Source organism: Mobula birostris, chromosome 7 (genome assembly GCF_030028105.1).
Source record: "Mobula birostris isolate sMobBir1 chromosome 7, sMobBir1.hap1, whole genome shotgun sequence".
Lineage (NCBI taxonomy): Eukaryota > Metazoa > Chordata > Chondrichthyes > Myliobatiformes > Myliobatidae > Mobula > Mobula birostris.
This window is the reverse complement of record NC_092376.1, coordinates 129281280-129308558: the sequence shown is the minus strand read 5'-3', so window position 1 is coordinate 129308558 and position 27279 is coordinate 129281280. Positions and strand designations below refer to the sequence as shown.

Sequence of the window (27279 nt, the reverse complement as noted above, 5' to 3'; positions counted from 1 at the left end):
CCTCTACAGTCCTGATGAAGGGTTCCGGCCTGAAACGTCGACTGATCTTTTCCACAGATGCTGCCCGACCCGCTGAGTTCCTCCAGTGTGTTGTGAGCGTTGAATTACGTTTTCAATAGTTTATTTTGCCAAATTTACTGCACAGTATTTCTTCAACCAAAAATGGTGTGGCATCTCATTCTATGAGATAAATATTTGAAATTTTTATGATTTTTAAATTATTTATGATATTTCAACCTTTCCTTTATACCCCTGTGCACCAAAAAAATTCAAAATTTTCAAAAATACTGGTGCCTTTTTTCCTTCTAGGTGTGTTAACAGGGGGTATTGTTTAATATGATCCATTGCTCAGTTGGTCAATGTTCTACCTCAAGAGACCACTGTTCATTTTGTACAAATATCACTTCCTTTTTGTAAATTGTTGATTTCATCATTTCCAGTGCAGGTTAATTTGGCTTTTGACTTGGAGGAAACATGGTAGAAAAACGTCCATCTCCATCCTCTCTTTATTTGCCTCTGAAACAACAATATCTGTGAGTCTTAAGCTTTTTAATATTGATAAACATTTAGCCGATGTACTTTGAGGGAAGTATTATGTTTATCATTCATTGCTACTAGACTGTCACTGTGCCAAGTTCACTGTAATCCACAGCATAGCAATACAATGTTGCACGTGTGTATTACCTTGTTTAACAATGATTATGAGAATAATCTATATTAGTATATTCAGGCACACAAAAATTTCTGCATTGGATCTGATGCACGTATTCTTAACTTTTTGCAATCTTGCGAAGGTGTTTAACTCCCTGCCTAGATTTGTACATTATGCACTCCAAGGGCAGTGATCAATAATATCACTATCGTTAGATGCCAGAGATCTTCGTGAATGCTGGCCTAACACAAAATTCACACCACAAACTCCACCGTAACATTCTGGGAAACTTCCAAAGGAAATGAACATCAAATACAAGTGTTTATTTACAACCAAAGATTTTGGGCCATTGAATGCTATGAATCTCAATCTGTTAATACCCCCTATAAATAGTGTTCAGTTTCAAAATTCAACAACACTGTTTACTCATTCAGAAACTTACTGCATGCTTAATCAGCGAAATGAAGGCATAAACAAAACCATCAACTGTAAAAACACATTCATTCATAAAACAATAAGACATTACGCAAGTTTCATCTGAAGTAGCATAGGTAAGTAATTAGCTTCATAGAATTTGCAATTTACTGGCATTGGAACAAGGAAACAGCTCATTAAAATATAGAGTATCAAATGGCACTTGAGTTCCAAGTAGTACTCCATAGATTACTGCTTCATTGATTAGCGGAAGGAGATTCAAGAGATTGCAGTAGAGATTAGTTAAACTGAGGTATCAAAATAATATAAAATTTTTAAAAATTAAGGACCAATTTTCTCTGTCTCTGATCAAATAAGAGTAATTTCACCTTGTTAAATGATAAGCGTCAATATTAATCATTCGAGATAATGAAACGGAATGGTTTGCAATGTTCACAGATATCACTTGAGTGATCAAATACCGAGAGGGAAGAATACGCAGATAAAACAAGACAAATTTGAAAAAGTGTGCTGACATGGAGGAACGGGTACAGAAAGAACTCTGAATTCAGAGAAGGCTGAGCAAGGGGAGCTGGTTCACCATCTCAAAGCACAATCAATACAGAGGATGAAGAATGAGAGGGGAGATCCTGAGGAAAAGAGCTCTGCTGGGGAGGGGTGCTGGCAAAATAATTAGAACACTAAAAGGAGAAAGAGCAAGGAACAGCACAAAGCAAAGGATGCGGAGAAGTTAAAATGTAACTTCAGAACTGTACCAAGTTTGTCTGGTTGATAAAAAGTTCATTTTCATTTATTTTTTGGATACAGGCAAGACCAGCATTTACAGCCCATCTACGAGGAAGTGATGGCAAGTCACTCTCTTGAACATCTGCAGTCCTTCAGGTGAAGAAGAGTGCACTGTGGTAGCCAGGAGGTAGAGGTCACAGGTTTGGAGGTGATGTCAACACAGTTTGGACAAGAAAAAGAACTGTGAATTTTGTAGATGGAGCACTCAACAGCCACTGTGCATGAGTGGAGATAAGAATGAATATTCAGGGTGATGGATGAGGTGCCAATCAAGGGGGTTGCTTTGCCTTGGATAATGACAAGTGACCTGAGAGCTGATAAAATTGTTCTCATTCAGGCAAATGGAGAGTATTCTGCTGATGGCATCTAATGACAGCTTCTGACCAAGTGTGCTTGTGAACCTTTCGGTATTTTCTGTAACAATCACACACACTGTCCAGCAATCTTTAAAGGTGAAAATTTTCATGGAACCTCCATTAACCACTTAATTCTCCATGACTGACCTACAGAACATGTGAGATCACTTGACTTATTCATGCTGGTTTTGCTATTTAGCATGGAAGCTGTACCATTTTGCTGCTTCACTAAACTATCACCTCAAGATCATCACATATCTCTACTGCTGCTCTCGCATTACCCTTCTGCACACATTGAACCAGGGCTGACTCTTAGTCTTGACTGTAATGGTAGAGTGAGGGACATGCTTGAAAATTAAGTTACAGACTGAGGTACTGTAAATCTCTGCCTTTTATGGTCCACCTTAGAGATGTCCAGGCTGAGTTGCCAGATCTATTCTGAGTCTACCTCGTTTCGCACGTTTGTAGTGTTTCACCACAGAGGATCTCCTTGGTGCCTACTGAGATTAAGAGGTGATTGTGCTCGGGGTGAAAAATGCTACAGCTACAGAATGGAGCAGGTATATTAGGCAGCCATCGGGATTATCTAGCCGGGCATGGTCATCTGTAGCTTGGTTGGGTATAATATAAAACTTTCCCTTCCACTATCTAGTCTCACTACCTTTAACTTACTACCCAAATTACCATGGAGTCACTGAGATGAGGAGGAAATTCTCTAGCCAGCATGTGGCAAATCTGTGAACTTCATTGCCACAGGCAGCTATGAAGGTAAAGTCATCGGGGTATATTTAATAAGGAGTTTGATAGGTTCTTGATTGGTGAAGGTGTTAAAGGATACAGGGAGAAGGCAGAAGAATGGGGGTTGAAAGGGATAATAAATCAGCCATTATTGAATGGCAGAGCAAACTCGATGGGCCAAGTGGCCTAATTCTGCTCCTACGTCTTATGGTTTTATGGAGTTCCCAAGTATATTTACTTTCAGAGCCCCTGATCAAATTCATTGGATATCAAACCTGCTTACTGGAGAGGTGAAGCCTTTTCCCCCACTTCCCTTCAGTCATTCTGGCTTGAAATCAAAACCAAGACTTGAGATCCTACAACATTAGAGATTCAACTTGGATTAAATATTGTCAAGTTCCTGAATACTTTTATGTTTTTAAACCCAACGTCACTGCATCAGGGTGCTTTTTAATTGTGATTCAGTTTATTTTCATTTTTAAGGGATTCTCTTGGGCAATCCACCAAGTCAGGAGACCAACCACATGGTGAATATTGAGTCATAGGAAATCCCCATTCTCAAAGTCCCTAAAAGTTGTACTGAAAAACCACATATGGTTATTAATAACAATTTCACATAACTGGCTAGAAATTAAAATTAGGCAAAGTTTCATTAATATGCTGTTTTATGTAGAAAACCGTAATAAATTTGATTATTCCTGATTGGCAAGGTCAGTGGAAAACCGTACAATAGTCTGTGCCAGAATGGCTCAACAGAACAAATGTATTTCACCGTGATTAACAAGTGTTTACTCACTGTTGTAATAAACCTGTATATCGGTTGTTTCCGTTCAACATATTTTACAGTGATTGGGCTGAGGTCATATCGGAACCAGATGGCAGGAATAATACGCCCTGTGTGGCTGTATGCGACATACTCCTGAAATACAAAAATGTTCAGTATTAACTGAATTTTGAAAAAGGTTATTGAATTGAGTTCCGTCATACTTCCATGAAACAAGTTCTACCTATTTTCACCCCAGCTGCATAGGAGGAAGAAGCTTGCATACACACAATTATTTTTCATTTCTCTCCAAGATCTCAAAAACAGCTACTTGTAAATAGTTTCAAGTTATTTTTCTAGCTCTGAGGCAAACTTAATTAACAGGCAGATTTCTATATATTTGGTACTATTGAATAAGGGGGAATGTTGTCAAGAGGATTCGTTACTGCAGCAGAATCTTTAATATTGGCAAAAACCTTCAAACCCAAGTTAAAATTTACTGCCTTAGTGTTTCAAAGGATGTCACAACTGCCAGTTAAAGTTCAAAGTAAACTTATTATCAAAGTACATATATGTTACCATGTACAACCCTGGGATTCACTTTTTGCAGGCATACTCAATAAATCCATAGAATAATAACCATAACATAACTGATGAAAGACCACACAAACTTGGGTGCTCAACCAGTGTGCAAACGACAACAAACTGAACAATAAATATCGAGAACATGAGATAAAGAGTTCTTGAAAGTGAGTCCATAGGTTGTGAGAACATCTCAATGATGGGGCAAGTGGAGTGAAATTATCTCCTTTGGTTCTAGAGCCTGATGGTTTAGTGCAGGGGTCCCCAACCTTTTGCGCACCACAGACCGGTTTAATATTGACAATATTCTTGCGGGCCAAACGTGTGTTCAAGTTCAACAGTGGGCGTGACAGGGAATGAGGAAAAGTGCAGCTGACTCATTTCGGTTCATATCGCCAAATCATACCGTTTCCTCGCGGCCGGGTAGCACATGCTTGCGGCCCGGTGGTTGGGGACCACTGGTTTAGGGGTAATAATGTTCCTGAACCTGGTGTTGTGAGTCCTGAGAGAATATCGTACTCCCTCAATATTGCCCACGGGAATGGAAATCCAATGAGCTGTCTGGCAATCCCAAAGAAGACTGATTCAACCCACAAGTAAATAAAAGACACAAGATATTCTGCAGTTGCTGAAAACGTTTAAAAAAAAACAGTTCAAATACTGGAGGAACTCAGCAGGTCAAGGAGCATCAATGGAAGGAAATAAATAATCAACATTTTGGGGTGAGACCGTTGACTGTGTATTTTCCTCCATAGATGCTGCCTGACCTGCTGGGTTCCTCCAGTATTTTGTGCGTGTTGCACAAGTAAATAAGTCTCTCTTTGTGTTACACCTATTCAAGTTACATGTAAAATGGATTTTTTGCAATTTAAGGAAAAAGAGCCTGAAGTACTGAACAATTTAGGGGTAAGGAAGTTTATCATTTACCCTTTATCTTTAGGCATCATTTATTCTACATTCATTGTGGTAAATGTTGAATAGAAGCACCATCTGTCATAAAGTTATAGAACAAAACTTCTACTACTATACCTTTTGTGCCACTGTATACTGATAGGAAAAACGCTGCCTTTCCTCTAAATCTTCATAAACAGTCGGAACTATCTTCAGTACATAGTCATGTGATGCCAGAGCTATTTGAAAAGAGACATGTAACTTAAAAAAGCTATTTTTCCAATTGGAATTCTATTAGTATTATAGTATTTTTTCTCTCTAAATTATCTCTTGGCTAAACATGGTTCAAAATAATCTATTAACTCAACAGCGGCTTCTTGGCATGAATTAAATTGTGATCCTTTGCTTTACCACTGTTATAAAAAGCAAATTAAACATTTAAAAAAATGTGATCACCCACAAGTCAAGCACACAAGAGTTTTAAGTAAAATACCATCATTACCAAACTGACGGGTACAGCAAAGACTTATGGGAAGGACTGTAAGTTAGCTAAGTACATAAATGTAGGCACTGTTTCACCTCTGTGTAGCCGTCCATCCAACTATTCAGCACCATTTCTAGTTACACATGAGTCATATCCCAAAGAGACATGTTGTTTCAAATAGGCAATTCATCTTCCAATTCTGATAGCGTGTTTATAGTGACCCGGCAGTGGGAGCAATAATAATTTATGTTTATATAACAAAGGTTAAATATCCCAAGGCCATTTACAGATATGTTGCATGTGAAAGAAAGCATGTCAATGATTCACATGAGATGGTTCTCGGGCAGTGAGGTGCTTTTTCAAAAAGTCTGCCTTAAAGGAAAATGAAGGTACATACTTTAAGGTTGCTAATAAAATTCCAGAGCACAGAACTTTGACTAAGGAAGAGCTTGCCACCAATAATAAAGCAATAATTAAAAAAAAATTAAGGCTGCCCTACCGGCGAGAAGCAGAAACCATAATGGTCTGTAGGACTGCATGTGAAAACAATGATAGGGAGGGAGAAAAGAGGGAATGTGAAAATAAACCGGAGAAGATTAAAAATGAACTCCCTGTATAACACAACCTGTGTAGGTGACTGAACACACAACTGATAGTTTCTACAGGTTCCGACTCCATAAATAATGCTCCAAATCATTAGATGGCTTTATGTTTATGGAGGTTGAAAGAAAAGGGAGATCATCTAGGAGTACATGTGAATAGTCGATATTAAAAACAGCAAAGAATGGGCAAAGGTTTATGTAGATGAACTGGGCAGGGATGGTGTGGATGATATAACATAACAGAGGTGGAATCAGCCCACTGTCCAACGCTGGGTCACAATATCAATGCTGCAAATATTCCAGATCAGTTGCTAGGGAGGGAGATAGTGACCGAGGAATCTTGTTTATAGTAAGGAACAAAGCCAATAACTTCAATGTTTGCAACATTTCATAGCAGGAAATTTCTAGACAATGAGCATCAACTGATAAGTATGCAGTCTGGCAACTCAGAGACAGCAGAAGGGGTTAACGGAGACGGTGGTGAGAACAAGCGAGTGTTGTCAGCCTACAAACAGAATCTAGCAGTGGTGAGAGGAAACGTGTAAATAAGAATATTTATTGTGATGACATCATGTACTTTTGGACTCAAGGCAAGCAGTGTCCATGGAAAGAAAAACAGAGTTAACATTCAGGTTAATGACCATTGATCAGAACTGGGAAAAATCAGAAATAAAGCAAATTTAACAGATGGGTGGGGGAATGGAGTGCATTCTCCCCACCCATCTGGAGACCAGAAGTGACTGAATACTACTAGGGGTGTTACCAAGGAAGGCGGGAAAGGAAGCGAATAACAAAAGATACATTTGTGGCAAGTATAAATATATAGAGAAAAAGGAAATGTGAACTTGTAAGAGATGAAAAAGGTGGAAATGTGAAATATAAGGCTGGAATGGTGGTTTATCCAAAATAGCTGAATTCAATGTTATTAAAGAAGAAAACCTGACTTATACAAACCTATTGCTGGGTTAAAGTGGCACAGGGTTTGGGTAGGATGTGCTACCTTCAGGAAGCCGAACAGCTCACACCAGGGATAAATCTGGTATTCTGTTTCTTCCTGCTGTCATCTTATGTGTCCTTTGCTATTCAGGTCACACAGCAGTCTGTGGCTCATGCACAAGTCTTTCATGCAGTGGACAGTGGGTACATGCAAGTCATGGGGTCTTGGGGCAGGAGAAGAGGAGAGAAAAAGAAAAAGAAGGAATCATGAAAGGAGAAAATAAAAAGTCCTATTAAATTCTTAAAATATTTTAATGGTGGTTAAGACGTTAACATTGAGGGCCAAGAATTTTTCAGAACAAGATTTGTTTATAAGAGAAAAATCTACCTAATTGTTTCATGATTAACTTTATTGATACTAAGGTTTTTCAAAAATTATTTCTAATTCATTTAACTAAATCCCCTGGCCGCCAGATGGGACTGAACCTGTGCCTCCAGAGCAATATTCCAAGTCACTGATGCTAGCCTCTTAACTTAATCACCATTTTACCATATCCTGTCTTGTAAGTGCCACATTCCTGATAACATTAAATTAAAATGGTAACAAATTTAACCACCACATACAAACACTACACAGATACTATCTCTGTTCAGTTAATAACTTGATTTTATATACAGTAGAATGATTGACCTTCCTGTATCATCAGAATTTAGGTTCAAAACTGACTGATGACCTAAACACCTTCATTTACTTTTAGGAGTAAAATTAAATACATAGAACATACAAGTAAATTTTAGCCCTGGGTGGATAAAACACTAATTGAAATTTATTAACCTGATTTGCAGCAACTTCCCCCACATACGAATCATGACAGTGCTACATGTCGTATTGCAACAAGGAACTGCAAATAATTGTTTTTGTGATTCACAATGGGAAATTATTAACTAAATCTCACAATAAATGCTGAAAATCATCTTGAGGCCAGATAACAGCCCAATTATTTCCCTTAGATAAGTTTATTGCTATATTTAATTCAATTTAAAGCTGGGGCATGACTCAAGCAGTTACACAGGCTACTTACGATTTGAGGAAAGTTTACTTGATCCACCGAGAGCATTAAAAGCACCTTGAACATTTTTAACCTAAAGAAATAAAATAACACAAGATCAACTTTAATATAGCCACTTGGTAGCTTTGGGAGATAATTTGTTATGTTTAACATAAATTAATTGTTACTATTAGATGATTGCAAATCCTTCCAACCTACATACCAGCCCCGGTGCCATCTTTCTTGGGTTGAGCATCTCTGAATGCATAACACTTAAGGACCATGAACATACTTTTTCATGAACATGAACATACACTCACTAACCACTTTATTAGGTAGCCTATATACTTGAAGGGTTATGCGTTCAGAGATGCGCTTCTTCACACCACAGTTGTAACGTGTGGTTATTTGAGTTACTGTTGCCCTTCTGTCAGTTCAAAGCCATTCTCATCTGACCGCTCTCATTAACAAGGTGTTTCCACCCACAGATCTGCTGCTCACTGGATGTCTTTTTTCTGTTTTTCACACCATTCTCTGTAAACTCTAGAGACTGTTGTGTGTGAAAGTCCCAAGAGATCAGTAGTTTCTAAGATACTCAATCCACCCATCTGGCAACAACAATCATTTTATGGTCAAAGTCACTTATATCAACAACAATCATACCATAGTCAAAGTCACTTAGATTACATATCCTCCCCATCGTGATGTTTGGTCTGAAAAATAATTGAACCTTGTTACCATGTCTACATGCTTTTAGGCATTGAATTGCAGCCGCCACATGATTGGCTTATTTGATTATTTGTATTATCATACAGGTGCACGTAAAAGTGGCCATTGAGTGCGTATTTCATGCTTTTAATGAAATGTACTGTTGACAGCATGGTGACCGGTCGCGGAGGCAGATCAGAGAAAGCTGCAGGCGGTTGTAAATTCAGCCAGCTCCACCATGAGCACCAGCCTCCCCACCGTTGAGAATATCTTCAAAAGGCGAATCCTCAAGAGGGGGGCATCCAGCATGAAGGATCCACACCATCCAGGACGTGCTCTCTTCCGAGTCCTACCATCAGGGAGGAGGTGCACAAGTGCGAAGGACACACATTTAATGTTGAGAAACAGCTCCTTCTCCTCCGCCCGTGAACACTACCTCACTATTTTGCTCATTTTTTGCACTACTTATTTATTTTTTTTCTTACGGTAATTTATAGCAACTTAAATTATCTGAAGTTTAATTTCCGCTATCCGAAGGTAGAGCGTTCCTATGAAACGGTTCGTAACCCGGAATGTCATAAAGTGAAGAAGCAATTACCATTTATTTACATGGGAAAAAATTTTGAGCGTTCCCAGACCCAAAAAATAACCTACAAAATCATGCCAAATAACACATGAAACCTAAAATAACAGTAACATATAGTAAAAGCAGGAATGATATGATAAATACACAGCCTATATAAAGTAGAAATACTTTTCTACTGCACTGTCTAGCGCAGCGAAAATCTTACGGCAGCACTCTTGGCAGAAGCGCTCTCTCCAGTAACCTTTAAGCTATAAAGCTGCTAAATCATACCAAATAACATATAAAAATACACAGCCTATATAAAGTAGAAATAATGTATGTACAGTAGCCAAACTCACTATTGCCGTACTTATTGCTGATGGTTCGAAGCCTTTAAAATCATTCACTGCTTCGGGACAAAGTTTCCTCCAAACGCCATTTCTCATCGAGACTGTTAGCCTATCGAGAGCATCTCCAAGGTTGGCGATTGTAGTCTTTCCAGATCTCTCGCAAAGATGCTTCGGAGTTGCCCCCTCTGTCAATGGCACTTACAATAAAACGCATCATATTTTGAGTATAGTAAGCCTTAATTGTGGCTATTAGGCCTTGGTCACATGGTTGCAGCAACGATGTCGTATTCGGCGGTAAGAACACAACACGAATGTTACTGCCATACTCAGTAATGCCAGGTGGATGAGCAGCACAATTATCGACAGTCACAAGACACCCATTATCGAGGTTCTTTTCTCTACAGTATTTTTCAACAAAAGGACTAACGTATCCACTCGTACTCAGAAAAAAGCACTTGGGTATTCCAACTGCTTGGACGTGAACGAAACACAACAGGAAGTGTTGGTACACTAGTAGAGGCTTAAGACCAGCATCACCAGTGGTGTTAATAATAGGCATTAGGGTAAACCTGTCCTTTGATGCCTTGTGTCCCTTAGCCTGCTTTTCTTCTATCGAAATACATGTCTTGCTCGGCAATTTTTTCCAATAAATTGCAGTTTCATCACAGTTAAATACTTACTTATACAAATAACCACCTTCTGTAATTATTTTCTTCAGTTCTGCTGGGAACTTTTCGGCAGCTTCAGTATCAGCTGAAGCACTCTCTCCGGTAAACGTTAAGCTATGAAGCTGCCCTCGCCTCAGAAACCGATCAAACCACCCATAACTACCTTTAAATTCCACTTCCACAACACTTTCATCACCATCGTCCAGTGCCTTCTGTTTCAGCTTATTAAAAACACTGACTGTTTTCTCCTTAAGTATAAGATAACTTAACAGAACACCACGTTTTGTACACCCATCAATCCACTCAAGCAACAGACTTTCCATTTTATCCATTATTGGACGCCGACTAAGAGAGACCACTTTACTACGAGCAGAACCAACAGTAACATCGGCAGCTTTCAGGATCCTTTCTCTCTGCGTATAAATAGTGTGAATGGTGGACGCAGGCAAGTTCAACACGCGGACAATGTCCTTACTTCGTTCACCATGATCGAAACACTTAATTACGACTTAGTTTTACGCTAAGTGTAACACCCTTACGAGCTCTTTCAGGTTTTTCCGATACCTTAGAACTCATCTTGCTAACGAAGGCACAAAATAAATCAAGATAAAGCACATGTTTATGCAATGGCAGCTAGAATGCAGTTCCGGGGGAGGAGCTTGGCTGCTCAGGCGCACGCCGCCTTTTTTCGTAACAGTGAAAACACCTTCTGTTAGCGAAAACAGGTAACTAATGTAGGTCTTTCGTAACAGACAGGTGTCGTAAAGCAAATGTTCAGAAAACGGGGGGCCACCTGTATTGCACTGTATTTTGTCACAAAAGGGAAAAACAAATTCGTGATACGCTGGGAAAATAAACTTGATTCTGATTCTGAATTACAGGCCAGTTAGTTAAATTCACTGAATCAATTCTGAGGGACAGACTAATCCCTCAGCTTCACCAAAGGCAGTCATGTAGAGCAGTGGTCTCCAACCACCGGGCCACAGACCAGTACCGGGCTGCAAAGATGTGCTACCGGGCCGCGAGGAAACGATATGATTTGGCGATAGGAAATGATATGATTCAGCTGCACCTTTCCTCATTCCCTGTCACGCACCGTTGAACTTGAACACCACCGACCCTCCCCCACCCCCGTCGGCTGGTCCGCGAGAATATCATCAACATTAAGCCCGTCTGCGCTGCAAAAAAGGTTGGGGACCCCTGATGTAGAGCACAGAACAGTATAACATGAGAACAGGTTCTTAGGCCTACAATGTCTGCTGAATTAAACTAAATCTCAAGCATAAATCTGTTAATGAAATGTAGTATCTAATTAATTTAATCTGAATATTTTGAAGACAAAACAAGGATGAAGGTAATACACATGGATTTCAGCAAGGCTTTGGACAAGATCCTCCATGGTATGTTGGCCAAAAAAGTAAAATGCCATGAGATCCCAGACAGAATAGTAAAGTGGACCCAGTATCTGTTCAGTGGCAGGAATCAAAGGGTAAAGGTTTACGATAGTTTTTGTGACAGAAAGGGAATCCCACTGGGTTCTATTGTTGGCCCTACCCTGTTTATATGATGAACAAGCCTGCTAATGGCAGAGCAATTGACTGCATGGTGATTAGTGAGTAAGAAAACTTTATATTGCTGGAAGATAGCAATGGTCTAGTCTGTTAGGCTGGAACCTGATAAATGAAACTCAAAGAGATGCTTGAGGTAATACACTTGAGAAGGTGCAACAAGGAAAAAAGGGGTACACATGGAAGAATGGGGATATTGATATGTATGTATGTCTACAGATCTTTGAAGTAAACAGGATAGACCAATAAAGTGATTTAAAAAAAAGCATAATGGATGCCTTCCTGTTATTGGCATGACTTTAGACATAAAACTAAGGAGATTTTGCTGAAACTGTATAAAAACTAGTTACATCGAGGAATGCCTGCAATTCTGGTCATTAGGAAAAATGCAACTGTGCAGAAGGGTGCAGGAAATTTACAACTATGTTGCCAGAAACATATAATTTCATTTTAAAGAATTGGATTGGCTGGGGATGCTTTCTTTGGTTGCAAACAAAAGGCTACAAGGAGACTTAATTGACGTTTAAAGTTATGAGGGAACAGTGTAAATAGTAATGATCTAATTCCCTGAGCAAACAGTCATAAACCAGGAGGCATAAATTTAAATTTAAATAGCAAATTGATTCGTTTTCATCCAGAAGATGGCAGATATCTGGTTCACACTGCGTGGAAAGACAGAGCAAGAAACACACATAACACTTAAAATTTCTTCTATGTGTATTTAAAAGGCTATTGACCTCATAATGAAACATCAGATTTCTAGATTGCATGTACATGATAGAAACATAGAAAATAGGTGGAGTAGGCCATTCAGCCCTTCGAGCCTGCACTGCCATTCAGTATGATCATGGCTGATCATCCAACTCAGAACCCTGTACCAGCCTTCCCTCCATACCCCCTGATCCCTTTAGCCACAAGGGCCATATCTAACTCCCTCTTAAATATAGCCAATGAACTGGCCTCAACTGTTTCCTGTGGCAGAGAATTCCACAGATTCACCACTCTCTGTGTGAAGAAGTTTTTCCTAATCTCGGTCCTAAAAGACTTCCCCTTTATCCTCAAACTGTGACCCCTCGTTCTGGACTTCCCCAACATCGGGAACAATCTTCCTGCATCTAGTCTGTCCAATTCCTTTAAGATTTTATACGTTTCAATAAGATCCCCCCTCAATCTTCCAAATTCCAACAAGTATAAGCCTAGTCGATCCAGACTTTCAACATATGAAACTCCTGCCATCCCAGGAATCAATCTGGTGAACCTTCTTTGTACTTCCTCTATGGCAATGATGTCTTTTCTCAGATTAGGGGACCAAAACTGCACATAATACTCCAGGTATGGTCTCACCAAGGCCTTGTACAACTGCAGTAGTACCTCCCTACTCCTGTACTCGAATCCTCTTGCTACGAATGCCAGCATATCATTCACCTTTTTCACCGCCTGCTGTACCTGTATGCCCACTTTCAATGACTGGTGTATAATGACACCCAGGTCTCGTTGCATCTCCCCTTTTCCTAATTGGCCACCATTCAGATAATGATCTGTTTTCCTATTTTTGCCACCAAAGTGGATAACCTCACATTTATCCACATTAAATTGCATCTGCCATGAATTTGCCCACTCACCTAATCTATTCAAGTCACCCTGCATCCTCTTAGCATCCTCCTCACAGCTAACACTGCCACCCAGCTTCGTGTCATCCACAAACTTGGAGATGCTGCATTTAATTCCCTCATCTAAATCATTAATATATATTGTAAACAACTGGGGTCCCAGCACTGAGCCTTGTGGTACCCCACTAGTCACTGCTTGCCATTGTGAAGAAGTCCCGTTTATTCCCACTCTTTGCTTCCTGTCTGCTAGCCAGTTCTCTATCCACATCAATACCTTACCCCCAATATGGTGTGCTTTAAGTTTGCACACTAATCTCCTGTGTGGGACCTTGTCAAAAGCCTTTTGAAAATCCACATCCACTGGTTCTTCCCTATCCACTCTGCTAGTTACATCCTCAAAAAATTCTATGAGATTCGTCAGACATGATTTTCCTCCCACAAATCCATACTGACTTTGTCCGATGATTTCACTGCTTTCCAAATGTGCTGTTATCACATCTTTGATAACTAACTCTAGCATTTTCCCCACCACCGATGTTAGGCTAACCTGTCTATAATTCCCCGGTTTCTCTCTCCGTCCTTTTTTAAAAAGCAGGGTTACATTAGCCACTCTCCAATCTTCAGGAACTAGTCCAGAATCTAAAGAGTTTTGAAAAATTATCACTAATGCATCCACTATTTCTTGGGCTACTTCCTTAAGCACTCTGGGATGCAGACCATCTGGCCCTGGGGATTTATCTGCCTTTAATCCCTTCAATTTACCTAACACCACTTCCCTACTAACATGTATTTCCCTCAGTTCCTCCATCTCACTAGACCCTCTGTCCCCTACTATTTCCGGAAGATTATTTATGTCCTCCTTAGTGAAGACAGAACCAAAGTAGTTATTCAATTGGTCTGCCATGTCCTTGTTCCCCATAATCAATTCACCTGTTTCTGTCTGTAGGGGACCTACATTTGTCTTAACCAATCTTTTTCTTTTCACATATCTATGAAAGCTTTTACAGTCAGTTTTTATGTTCCCTGCCAGTTTTCTCTCATAATCTTTTTTCCCTTTCCTAATTAAGCCCTTTGTCCTCCTCTGCTGAACTCTGAATTTCTCCCAGTCCTCAGGTGAGCCGCTTTTTCTGGCTAATTTGTATGCTTCTTTGGAATTGATACTATCCCTAATTTCCCTCGTCAGCCACGGGTGCACTACCTTCCCTGATTTATTCTTTTGCCAAACTGGGATGAACAATTGTTGTAGTTCATCCATGCGATCTTTAAATGCTTGCCACTGCATATCCAACGTCAACCCTTTAGGTATCATTTGCCAGTCTATCTTAGCTAATTCACGTCTCATACCTTCAAAGTTACCGTTCTTTAAGTTCAGAACCTTTGTTTCTGAATTAACCATATCACTCTCCATCCTAATGAAGAATTCCACCATATTATGGTCACTCTTACCCAAGGGGCCTCTCACGACAAGATTGCTAATTAACCCTTCCTCATTGCTCAATACCCAGTCTAGAATAGCCTGCTCTCTAGTTGGTTCCTCAACATATGGTTCAAAAAACCATCCCGCATACATTCCAAGAAATCCTCTTCTTCAGCACCCTTACCAATTTGGTTCACTCAATCTACATGTATATTGGAGTCACCCATTATAACTGCTGTTCCTTTATTGCATGCATTTCTAATTTCCTGTTTAATGCCATCCCCAACCTCACTACTACTGTTAGGTGGCCTGTACACAACTCCCACCAGCGTTTTCTGCCCCTTAGTGTTATGCAGCTCTACTCATATCAATTCCACATCCTCCCGGCTAATGTCCTTCCTTTCTATTGCGTTAATCTCCTCTCTAACCAGCAATGCTACCCCACCTCCTTTTCTTTCATGTCTATCCCTCCTGAATATTGAATATCCCTGAATGTTGAGCTCCCATCCTTGGTCACCCTGGAGCCATGTCTCTGTGATCCCAACTATATCATATTCATTAATAACAATTTGCACTTTTAATTCATCCACCTTATTACGAATGCTCCTTGCATTGACACACAAAGCCTTCAGGCTTGCTTTTACAACACTCCTAGCCCTTATACAGTTATGTTGAAAAGTGGCCCTTTTTGATTTTTGTCCTGGATTTGTCGGCCTGCCACTTTTACTTTTCACCTTACTGCTTTTTGCTTCTACCCTCCTTTTACACCCCTCTGTCTCTCTGCACTTGTTCCCATCCCCCTGTTGTGAATTAACCTCCTCTCTCCTAGTCTCTTTAATTTGATTCCCACCCCCCCCCAACCATTCTAGTTTTAAAGTCACCTCAGTAGCCCTCGCAAATCTCCCCACCAGGATACTGGTCCCCCTAGGATTCAAGTGTAACCCGTCCTTTTTGTACAGGTCACACCTGCGCCAAAAGAGATCCCAATGATCCAAAAACTTGAATCCCTGCCCCCTGCTCCAATCCCTCAGCCACGCATTTATCCTCCACCTCATTGCATTCCTACTCTCACTGTCACGTAGCACAGGCAGTAATCCCGAGATTACTACCTTTGCGGTCCTTTTTCTCAACTCCCTTCCTAACTCCCTGTATTCTCCTTTCAGGACTTATTCCCTTTTCCTACCTATGTCATTGGTACCTCTGGCTCCTCACCCTCCCACTTCAGGATTTCTTGGACGCGATCAGAAATATCCCGGACCCTGGCACCAGGGAGGCAAACTACCATCTGGGTCTCTGGATTGCATCCATAGAATCACCTATCTGACCCCCTTACTATTGAGTCCCCTATTACTACTGCCCTCCTCTTCCTTTCCCTACCCTTCTGAGCTACAGGGCCGGACTCTGTGCCGGAGGCACAGCCACTGTCACTTCCCCCAGGTAAGCTGCCCCCCCCCAACAGTACTCAAACAGGAGTACTTATTGTCAAGTGGCACAGCCACTGGGGTACTCTCTATTACCTGACTCTTCCTCTTCCCCCTCCTAACCGTGACCCACTTGTCTGCCTCCCGTGGCCCCGGTGTGACCACCTGCCTGTAACTCCTCTCTATCAGCTCCTCACTCTCCCTGACCAGACGAAGGTCATCGAGCTGCAGCTCCAGTCCCCACATGGCCTTCTGTGATATAAATTTCTGGACTCTATGACCTGATGATGTGATTCAGTGGCACTTAGATTCAAATTTGGAGGTAACTCTGTGGAAAATTATTGTTATTCACAGTCACCAGGTTATTTTTAGACATGAACTACACAGTCAAATTCCAGAAAATAACCACTACATTAGGCACATCATAACCAGTACATCATTCTCTACAGCATCCGAATTCTTCAACTGGATCCTACCACCAAACACATCTTTACCTCCCCCAACCCACACTCCGCTTTCTGCAGGGAAAGCTCCCTCCATGATTCCCTTCTCCATTTGTCCCTCCCTATAATTTCCCTCCTGGTATTTATCCCAGCAAGCAGAAGTAGTCTGATGCCTGACCATTCACCTCCTTCCTCACCTCCATTCAGGGCCCCAAAAAGTCCTTCAAGTGAGGCAACACTTCACCTGTGAGTCTGTTGGGGTCGTCTACTATATCCCGTACCCCCACTGCAGCCTCCTCTGCATTGGTGAGTCCGGCACAGATTAGGGGACCTTTGCTCCATCCACAAAGGTCGGCTATCCTGGTGGCTAATCACCTTAATCCCAATCCTTATTCCATTCCGACATGCCAGGTCCATGGCCTGCTCTCCTGCCACAATGAGGCCACTCTCAGGTTGGAGGAGCAACACCTCATATTCTGTCTGGGTAGCCTCCAACTTGATGGCATGAACAACAATTTCTCCAACTTCTGGTAATTCCTCCTCCTTCCCCTTCCCTCCACTCTACCCCCCCACCCCCATTACCTCTTCTCTTCTTCTCACCTGACTGCTCCCTCTGGCACCCCCTCCCCCCCAATTTGATCATTTTTTCCACATTAAAGATTCAGAAGGAAAAGTGAAATGTATAGAATCACTAAAATCAAGACTGGACTCAGGAACATAGGGACAGTGTCTGAATCAGGACATTTCTCAAGCAGTATAATATTTCAGAAAAGGGGTGGAAAGATAGAGCTTGAAATGTAGGCATCCAACACGTAAAATGCTAGACACCTCCATATGAGCCTGTCCCTAGAAGAGACAAAAGGAAGTTGTACAGAATGAACTTAATCAGATTCAGAATTACTGTCACTGTCATAAGTCATGAAATGTGTTGTTTTGTGGCAGCAGTACAGAATAGGCATAACAGATTACTACAAGTTATGCTAAAAATAAATAAATAGTGTGAAAGAGGAGTAGCGAGGTGGTGTTCATAGGTTCATGGTTGGAAGAATAGAATAATTGTGGGTCTTCAGGCTCCTGTATCTCCTTCCCTGACTGTAGAAATGAGAAGAGGGCATGTCCCGGATAATGAGGATACTTAATCATGGATGTCACCTTCCTCAATGGTGGGTAATGGTACATCTGTAGAAATTGTTTTTTTTTTAAGATTAGATTATGAGGACACGCAGTCCTCTTTTATTGTCATTTAGTAATGCATGCATTAAGAAATGATACAATGTTCCTCTGGTGTGATACCACAGAAACACAAGACAGACCAAGACTGAGAAACTGACAAAAACCACATAATTTTAACATATAGTTACAACAGTGCAAGCAATACCGTAACTTGATGAAGAACAGGCCATGGGCACGGTAAAAAAAAGTTCAAAGTCTCTCGAAAGTCCCATCATCTCACGCAGACGGGAGAAGAAAGAAAACTCTCTTCCTGCCATGAGCTTCCAGCGCCGCAAACTTGCCGATGCAGCATCCTGGAAGCACCCGACCACAGTCCGACTCTGAGTCATCCGAAAACTTAGAGCCTCCGACCAGCCCTCCAACACCGAGCACCATCTCTGCCGAGCGCTTTGACCACATCCCCGGCTGCCAGCAAGAGGAAATCCGAGGATTTGGGGCCTTCCCTCCGGAGATTCTCAATCATGCAGTAGCAGCGGCAGTGAACTGGGCATTTCAGAAGTTTGTCCAGATGTTCCTCCGTGCTTCTCACGTCTGTCTCCATCAAATCAGAACTGTGCACAGCCCCTATTTAACAAATACAATATCATTTCATCGGAGAGGCCGCGCGCGCTGCATCGCGCTGCCATCTTCTCCTCCCGGTTTTGGTCAGCAACCAGATCTTCTCAAACCTCTAATGAAGTATTGCTGCTGGCGTGCCTTTCTGTGATAACACCCATATCATGTGCCCAGGGTAGACCCTCTGAAATGTTGAGAACGAAGCTCCTCACCCTCTTCTCTGCTGGCCCCTCGATGAGCTTTCTCCTAACTTCTCTGTCCTGAAGTCCACCATCAATTTCTTTAATGATTAATGTTTACCTTCACAAAAAACTTATAACCACTGGAACCTTTATTCACCTGCACTGACAACCTACAAAACTGGTCTGTTCAATCAGGAACAGATTCCAAAGTTTAATAAAAACATTCAGCAAACAGAAATGTCGATACTATTTTCACACTTGGCTGATGGATATCTGACAGAGATACAACTCTTATTTGCTAGTTTAACAGGGTTTTTTTAAATCAGTCATACTATATAAAAGTGTACTTACCTCTATTATTTCTCCAAATGTCAATTTGTTAATCACATGAGTCATATCTGGATTATCTGGTTGTGCTGTAGCACTGTGCGTGGATACATGGAAGTTTCCTGGTACCTGGTAAATAAAATTATATCAATGTAAACAAATAATAACCCCAGAATTCCACATACAGTGATTTAGAATCTTTGATGAAATAGGAAATGCTTAACATAAGGAAAAATGTTACACTAAATTTCAAATAATGTTACCAACAAATTCACAGTCAGTGTCAATAGACAACATTAGCCATTGCCCATAAAATTTCAGGGCTCTAGGGCAATGACTTATTCCAATCTGGCATCTGAAACATCTCAGAGGGCAGCTGTGTTTAGGCTCCAGATGAGAGCAAATTGAATCATATTCACACATCAAGACTTTTAGAGCGAGACAGCTCAATGTTATTCTTTGTTTCCACATATGGAGAGAATTACCCAGTCTGACTTATTTGTGCTAGTGATTGCAATGTTCTCCATACTTTAATGTTTCTCATCTTTCCCTTTTGAAGTCATTGGTCCACAAGCATCATATCTAATGAAGCAATAATTAAGGAATGTCCAGCAATCATCACCTCCCCTCACCCAATCAGCATCAGCCCATTTTCTCCCTGAACAAATCTCACTTAAGAATGATGGGTGACAGCTGGCAGAACTGAATAGCTGGTTTGCAGCAGAATCCATAAGTCAACATCATAACAATTTCAATAATTGTATATCTTCTATGTTGTTTAAGCAGATTATTCCCCCTCAGAGAAATGAATACGCCTACTAAATTCTGAAAATTATTGTATTTAGTAATATTTCAATATTGTTTTCTACAATTATGTTGGTCTTAACTGCAACTTGGCTGCAATATTTATTAGAAACATAGAAAACCTACAGCACAATACAGGCCCTTTGGCCCACAATTACCTTGGGTTACACGTAGCCCTTTATTTTTCTAAGCTCCATGTAATGGTGTGATGATGACATTGTATTTTTCACCATTATTTGTTGCAATCCCAGCTCTGTATTTACTGGCTGACGTTACCTATTCAAGTACATTTCAAAATAACGTTGGCCACTCCCTAACAATAAGCAATTTTCTAATCCACTTAAATGTGATTTAAAAATTAAAGAGCTTTACACAATTCTTCAATTTGGCCAAAACAACAGATAGGATTTTAAAGCAGCAATAAAGGATTTAAAAACATTCGAGTCAACTTCCTTTACAAAATAAAAACAAGTCACAATGAAGTGATTAAAGCAATAGATATGTTTTGTAGTATCAGTAGTGGGAATGGCATTTGTACGGGAGACAATTTCAAAAGAAATACAGGAATCCTGATATAATGAGTCACAGCTGAGTCAAACTGGTAACCATACTGAGCAAAAATGCCTTACCTCAATATCTTACATAACAAGTCATACTTCTGAACAGTCAATCCAGATCTTTTGTTGCAGTTTAAATTGTTGATTTTATTTTGCTTACATGTATTATTTTCCATTTTATAACAAAAAAAGATATATTTTATAAATCAGTTAAATTCTCTAATAAACTGAAGGAATGAGTGAAACATAGTAACTTATAGCTCAAGGGAGATTACTCATTCCAATAAGAACATATTCTGCTTTTATGTGTGAATAACTTTTATACTTATGTAGCCCTTTTATTTTTTTTCGCTAGCTGCAAGAACAAACTGGTCAACTTATCTTTTCTTCGATTAATTTCAACAAACATGGCATAATATACAGATCTAATGTTAGAATCATTCAGTAACTTCTTTGACTTTACTTTCAAAGCAATTCAAAAATAATTTACCACATGTAATCTCTATGCCTATGTTTACAAAGACTGGAAATCTAAAGTCTCTCTAAACTAAAAGGAAGAGGAGAGAGAGGTAGAATAGAAAGGTGCGAGGAAGGGGTGGAGCAAGAGCTGGTGGGTGACTGGTGGATCCGGGTGAGGAGGGCAATAGGCAGGGGAGAGGGGATGGGAATGATGCTAAGAAGTTGGAAGATGAATAATATTCCTCTTTATTCCACTATATATTAGCCCTTGGTCCATTCTTTTCTTTCCAGTCCAGATGAAGGGCCTCAACCTGAAACATTGACCCCACATTTCTCTCCATGGATCCTGCCCAACTCATCACATACTTTGGTCCATCCCTTATGTCAATAGTTCAAACTCAAGTCAGACCATTATTATACAATTTGCTTTAACTGTAATGTGTCTTGGAGAGTTTTCTTCAAAAATTACTGACTTTTCATCTCTTGAGCTAAAGAGTTCCTGCTTTGGGTCTTGAGAGAACATTATACTCAAAATACATTTTAAATGCTCCATTTTGCATGTACGATGGAAATCTTCCAGGTCTTAGTAAAGTTAGGAAGGGTTAAAGAAATTAATTGTCTTTTTCATTCTTGATATGTACGAGGGTAGAAAGCTGGCAATTTTATGAACACAATTAAATATAGATGTAATCAACTGAAACAAGCATACTTAAGTAAGCGTGCCCTGTGGGTAATAAAAAGATCTATGAAAACAACTTAAATCATAATGAATTATTTGTTAATTTAACTGATGTACACTGGTCAGTTCGTTTGTACATTGAGAGGGCAGTTAGAGATGGAAATAGGGAAGAGCTGAGGGCAATACAGAGGTACCTGAAAGCCAGGATCAGGCAGGCTAAAAACAGGTACAGGAGGAAGCTTGAGTGGAAACTCCAGCAGAACAACATGAGAAAGGTCTGGAGTGGGATGAGGACCATCACTGGGTTCCAGCAAACTAGCAACAGAGGAGCTGAAGGCAGTGTGGACAGGGCCAACGAACTTAACCTGTTCTTTAACAGATTTGACATTGTGGCCCCTGCCCATCCCCCACATGATTCATCTGTTGTTGGCCCCCAACCAACACATATTCCACTCTCCCCTCCTACCCCTCCTCACAGTCCCCCACCCTACTCTCATGATATACCCCTTCCCCACACGAAATCACCTCGGTGGGCTTCATAGCTGAACAGGTGAGAAGACAGTTGAAACGTCTCAACACAAGCAAGGCTGCAGGCCCGGATGGTGTCAGTACCAGGGTGCTCAAAGCCTGTGCCCCTCAGCTATGTGGAGTACTTCGCCAGGTATTCAACCTGAGCCTGAGGCTCCGGAGGGTTTCTGTACTGTGGAAGACGTCCTGCCTCATCCCTGTGCCGAAGACGCAGCGCCCCAGCGGCCTCAATGACTACAGACCGGTGGCATTGACCTCCCACATCATGAAGACCCTGGAGAGACTTGTTCTGGAGCTGCTCCGGCCTATGGTCAGGCCACACTTAGATCCCGTCCAGTTCGCCTACCAGCCCCGACTAGGAGTTGAGGATGCCACCGTCTACCTGCTGAACTGTGTCTACACCCACCTGCTCAAGCCAGCGAGCACTGTGAGGGTCATGTTTTTTGACTTCTCCAGCGCTTTCAACACCATCCACCCAGCTCTGCTGGGGGAGAAGCTGACAGCGATGCAGGTGGATGCTTTCCTGGTGTCATGGATTCTTGATTACCTGACTGGCAGACCACAGAACGTGTGCTTGCAACACTGTGTGTCCGACAGAGTGATCAGCAGCACTGGGGCTCCACAGGGGACTGTCTTGTCTCCCTTTCTCTTCACCATTTACACCTCAGACTTCAACTACTGCACAGAGTCTTGTCATCTTCAGAAGTTTTCTGATGACTCTGCCATAGTTGGATGCATCAGCAAGGGAGATGAGGCTGAGGTACAGGGCTACGGTAGGAAACTTTGTCACATGATGTGAGCAGAATTATCTGCAGCTTAATGTGAAAAAGACTAAACAGCTGGTGGTAGACCTGAGGACAGCTAAGGTACCGGTGACCCTTGTTTCCATCCAGGGGGTCAGTGTGGACATGGTGGAGGATTACAGATATCTGGGGATACAAACTGACAATAAACTGGACTGGTCAAAGAACACTGAGGCTGTCTACAAGAAGGGTCAGAGCCGTCTCTATTTCCTGAGAAGACTGAGGTCCTTTAACATCTGTCGGACGATGCTGAGGATGTTCTACGAGGCTGTGGTGGCCAGTGCTATCATGTTTACTGTTGTGTGCTGGGGCAGCAGGCTGAGGGTAGCAGACACCAACAGAATCAACAAACTCATTCCTAAGACCAGTGATGTTGTGGGGATGGAACTGGACTCTCCAACGGTGGTGTCTGAAAAGAGGATGCTGTCTAAGTTGCATGCCATCTTGGACAATATCTCCCATCCACTACATAATGGACTGGTTGAGCACAGGAGTACATTCAGCCAGAGACTCATTCCACCGAGATGCAATACTGAGCATCATAGGAAGTCATTCCTGCCTGTGGCCATCAAACTTTACAACTCCTCCCTTGGAGGGTCAGACACCCTGAGCCAATAGGCTGGTCCTGGACTTATTTCCTGGCATAATTTACATATTACTATTTAATTATTTATGGTTTTATTACTATTTAATTATTTATGGTGCAACTGTAACGAAAACCAATTTCCCCCGGGATCAATAAAGTATGACTATGACTACTACCTCTTTTTTTCAGAATCTTCCAAAACCACATCCTAAAGATGGGTGGGTTTGTAGGTTAATTGGCCAGTGTAAATTGCCCCTGTAGGTAAGCAGAAGAATCTGGTAGAGCTGATGGGAATGCGTGAATAAAATTGAGATTAATTTAAGAGTAGTTTAAACGTGTGGCTGATGGTTGGCGCAGACTCAGTTGGCTAAGGGGCCTCATTTCCATGCTGTATTTCTCTATGACGTACCAGTAAGAAAAAGGAAAATTTGAAAAAAAACATGCACACACACGTTAAACCAGTACAACTGTATCAATGCAACATCATGGCATAGCTACTCAAGCAGGCAGGCCCAGATCCAAGACAAGATTCTTGAGCCAATATAAAAACATCACCTATGATTAAAACTCTCATTCTTTTCATGTCAGCAAGTCCCATTGTTCAGCAATCTGGGTGCAAGACGAGAGGTGACAAAAGAAACGCCCAGCCCTGTGCGCTGTGACCACAAGATACTTCCCTAAACCAAACTCAAGCGCACAAAAGGATACATCACAAGCTTAACCAATGTTTCGGTTTGCTGGATCGTCTGATCATAATCAGAAAAATTTTCAACATACCATTACACGAAACATAGAAATAGGAACAAGTCACATCTCTTTCAGAGCTAAATCTGCCATTCAATAAGAATCGAATTTTAGGCTTTGCCCTACTTTCTTTCCTCTTGATCATAATATCAGATTCCTCTAGGGATCAAAAATCTGTTATACTTCAAAAAGATGACATCTCATTCTTCGAAAATGGGCCTAATCTGCACAAACTTTCATCATTAAATTGCCTCTTCATCTCGGGAATGAATCCAGTAAATCTTGAATCAATCAAACAAATGGAAGCATTTTACTCCTTAAGGAAGGTGTTTTCCAAAGATGTAAACATACTTCAGATGAAATCTCCTTGACACATTGCAAGGCTGTAGCAAGGTTTCCCCAATTTCCCTAACTCCAAATCTTTTGCTCTAAGGGTCAACATACTGTTTGCCTTTCTCACCACTTGCTCTACCTCAATACCAACTTTATATTTCACCTTTCAAACCTCAATAAAAAATATTTTGAAGACCTTGGCATTCTTTGAACTTACCTTATTAATGCTAAATTGTCCTTCAAATCTGCAGCCTTGACCATTATTTAGAGGTAATTTCATGGAATTATCAATATGGCCAACTTCATGTCTTCCCATTTCATCCTGGATGTCCAGTCCAACAACTGAGAAAGATTTTAAAATTAGTAATCTACTACAGGATTCAAAAGAACATCTCAATACCTCCAAAACAACTTGAGAATTTCAATTCCCTTCCACTTTATACAACCCAAAGTGTTTCAGCTGAGAGTTATCAAACAAAGCAACACCAAAGTGTACACCACATCAACACCACCTTCATCTCCTCACCAGTGTGGACACATCGTGGACCTGATCCACCAGGAGTCCAATGGCGAAGCCAAAGGGTGAACTCTGAGAAATGGCAATCTTTTGTCAGCTAGATCCAGGGTGAAACAGACCCAGGGGGTTTCTGACTTGGAGATTACGAGGAAAACTACATTTTTATTTTTTTTTAATAAAATATGTCTTAATTATTTTTACTTTTCTAAATTTGACAAAAGAATATCAGTGATATTTAAATGCCTGCTAGCCTTGAAGGACATGGTCTACACAGTCAGCCTGGGTCCAAATGGTTCCTGTGAGCCAGATTAGGGATGATCCAGCATGCCACCAACACCCACCCCAACACAGTTCCCAAAGTTACATCAATCACTCGTGGCTCTGTGGTTCCACTTTCAAAGTCTGTAAATAGTTCAAAGTCCTTTAACCCAGAAAGCTGTTATCAAGGCCAAAGATGGGGCACAAGATCTGTTCCCAAAGAATAGTCACCATTCGTGACCTACTTCGTAGCCTCAGCAGCCAGGCTCCAGATCAAATGGAGAACCAAGCCAAGCTGGATACAACTACCACCCAGAGCTTTGCCATTCTATACAAACCTGTGCTGATACAGAGCCAAAAAGCCAGCTCCACTCCCAGGAAATGGACGGGATGGCCCAATTGCCAAACAGACATGAGCAAGCATACTGCCATGGTATTGGGGGTGTATGGGGCGTCAGGGAGGGGTAGCACCTCTGGTGGGGGAATATGTCGCATCCTTTTCAGGGCAGTTTGTCCACCTTTGGTCCCCACCTGGAACTCAGCTCTCACCTGTGGCTCCCCGTAACTGTTTGCATGCGACAGCGGCCACACCCGCGGCAACGGCTTCGACAAGCCGGCTAAACCAGGTGAGGGTAGCCAACAGGTCTCAAATCCTCGGTGAGATAGGGAGTTGTCTATCCCAGCATGTGAAGACAGACTCCGGCAGATTGAGCGGACGAGACCAATGGAAGATCCAACGGTCAAGAAGGCAGTCTCTGCAAGCATTGTGGAACACGTACAGCATGACAAGACACAGAAGTTGTCCTGGTCATCCACTGCGCCTAGTCCCATCTCCAGCCGTCTCAACTTTTGCCTTGCCACTGGATCCAGATGGGAATTGGGAAGAGAGAATAAGGCTGACGCTGCGGAACTCTCCCTCATTTACATCCAAATCAAGTGCTTGTCTCAACACCATCATAAAGCCGGCTGGTGGACATCAGCGCTGGACTCCGGGAGCGAAGGTTCCCGAGTTCGAATCTAGTCGAGCCGCTCCCGGGCATGCCTTCCATCCGTGCCGGGTTGAGTGTTGAGCTAGCAACTCAACCTCGTAAAAAGTACTAATAGTGTCGAGGTCTTCATCAATGACAATGGGCGAACCTTTTAGCTGGCAGGAAAAAAGGCTGAGGACAGAACCCTATCACCTGCCATATCTGGAATCAGTGCCTTGTCCCTTGTCTAGGCAAGGAAACATTTTTAAATCCTTCTCAGATTACCCAATAAAGCATTTAGCAAAAAAAAATACATAACTTAAAAAAAACTTTTGAAGTTTAATTTGCCTTTCTCTTCCTAGTCATCAAGTCAGGAAGGCCCTAGAGTGGCATACAACAGTGGATGAACTGATAACTGCATTCGCACTAGCTCATCCTGCAACTACACTAGGGCCACGCACGTACATAGGATAGAAGCACTGGAGGGCTGGCAGTGATAGACCCAGGGGTAAATTGATCTCAATGAGAGATGAGGGAAATGAGGGGAAAATACAGTAGGATTAGGATTGGTGTATATGGTCACTGGATGGCCAGAGCAAATTCCATGGATTAATGACCAAAAACAAGAGAAAAATCTGCAGGTGCTGGAAATCAGAGTAGTACACGCAAAATTCTGGAGGAACTCTGCAGGCCAGGTAGCATCTTTGGAAAAGAGTAAGTAG

General features: G+C 41.4%; 1 protein-coding gene across 3 annotated transcripts in view; it reads right to left on the bottom strand.

The window, feature by feature from the left end:
- Positions 1 to 27279, bottom strand: part of ergic1 (endoplasmic reticulum-golgi intermediate compartment 1) — a 99850-nt gene that overhangs the window by 5217 nt on the left and 67354 nt on the right. For all 3 annotated transcript variants that reach the window (XM_072263735.1, XM_072263736.1, XM_072263737.1), the window contains exons 5-9: positions 25032 to 25156; positions 19346 to 19450; positions 8308 to 8368; positions 5342 to 5442; positions 3764 to 3886 (exon numbers count right to left, since the gene is read on the bottom strand). In XM_072263735.1, coding sequence (XP_072119836.1) covers positions 3764 to 3886; positions 5342 to 5442; positions 8308 to 8368; positions 19346 to 19450; positions 25032 to 25156 — 515 coding nt within the window. The remainder of the gene's footprint in view (positions 1 to 3763; positions 3887 to 5341; positions 5443 to 8307; positions 8369 to 19345; positions 19451 to 25031; positions 25157 to 27279) is intronic.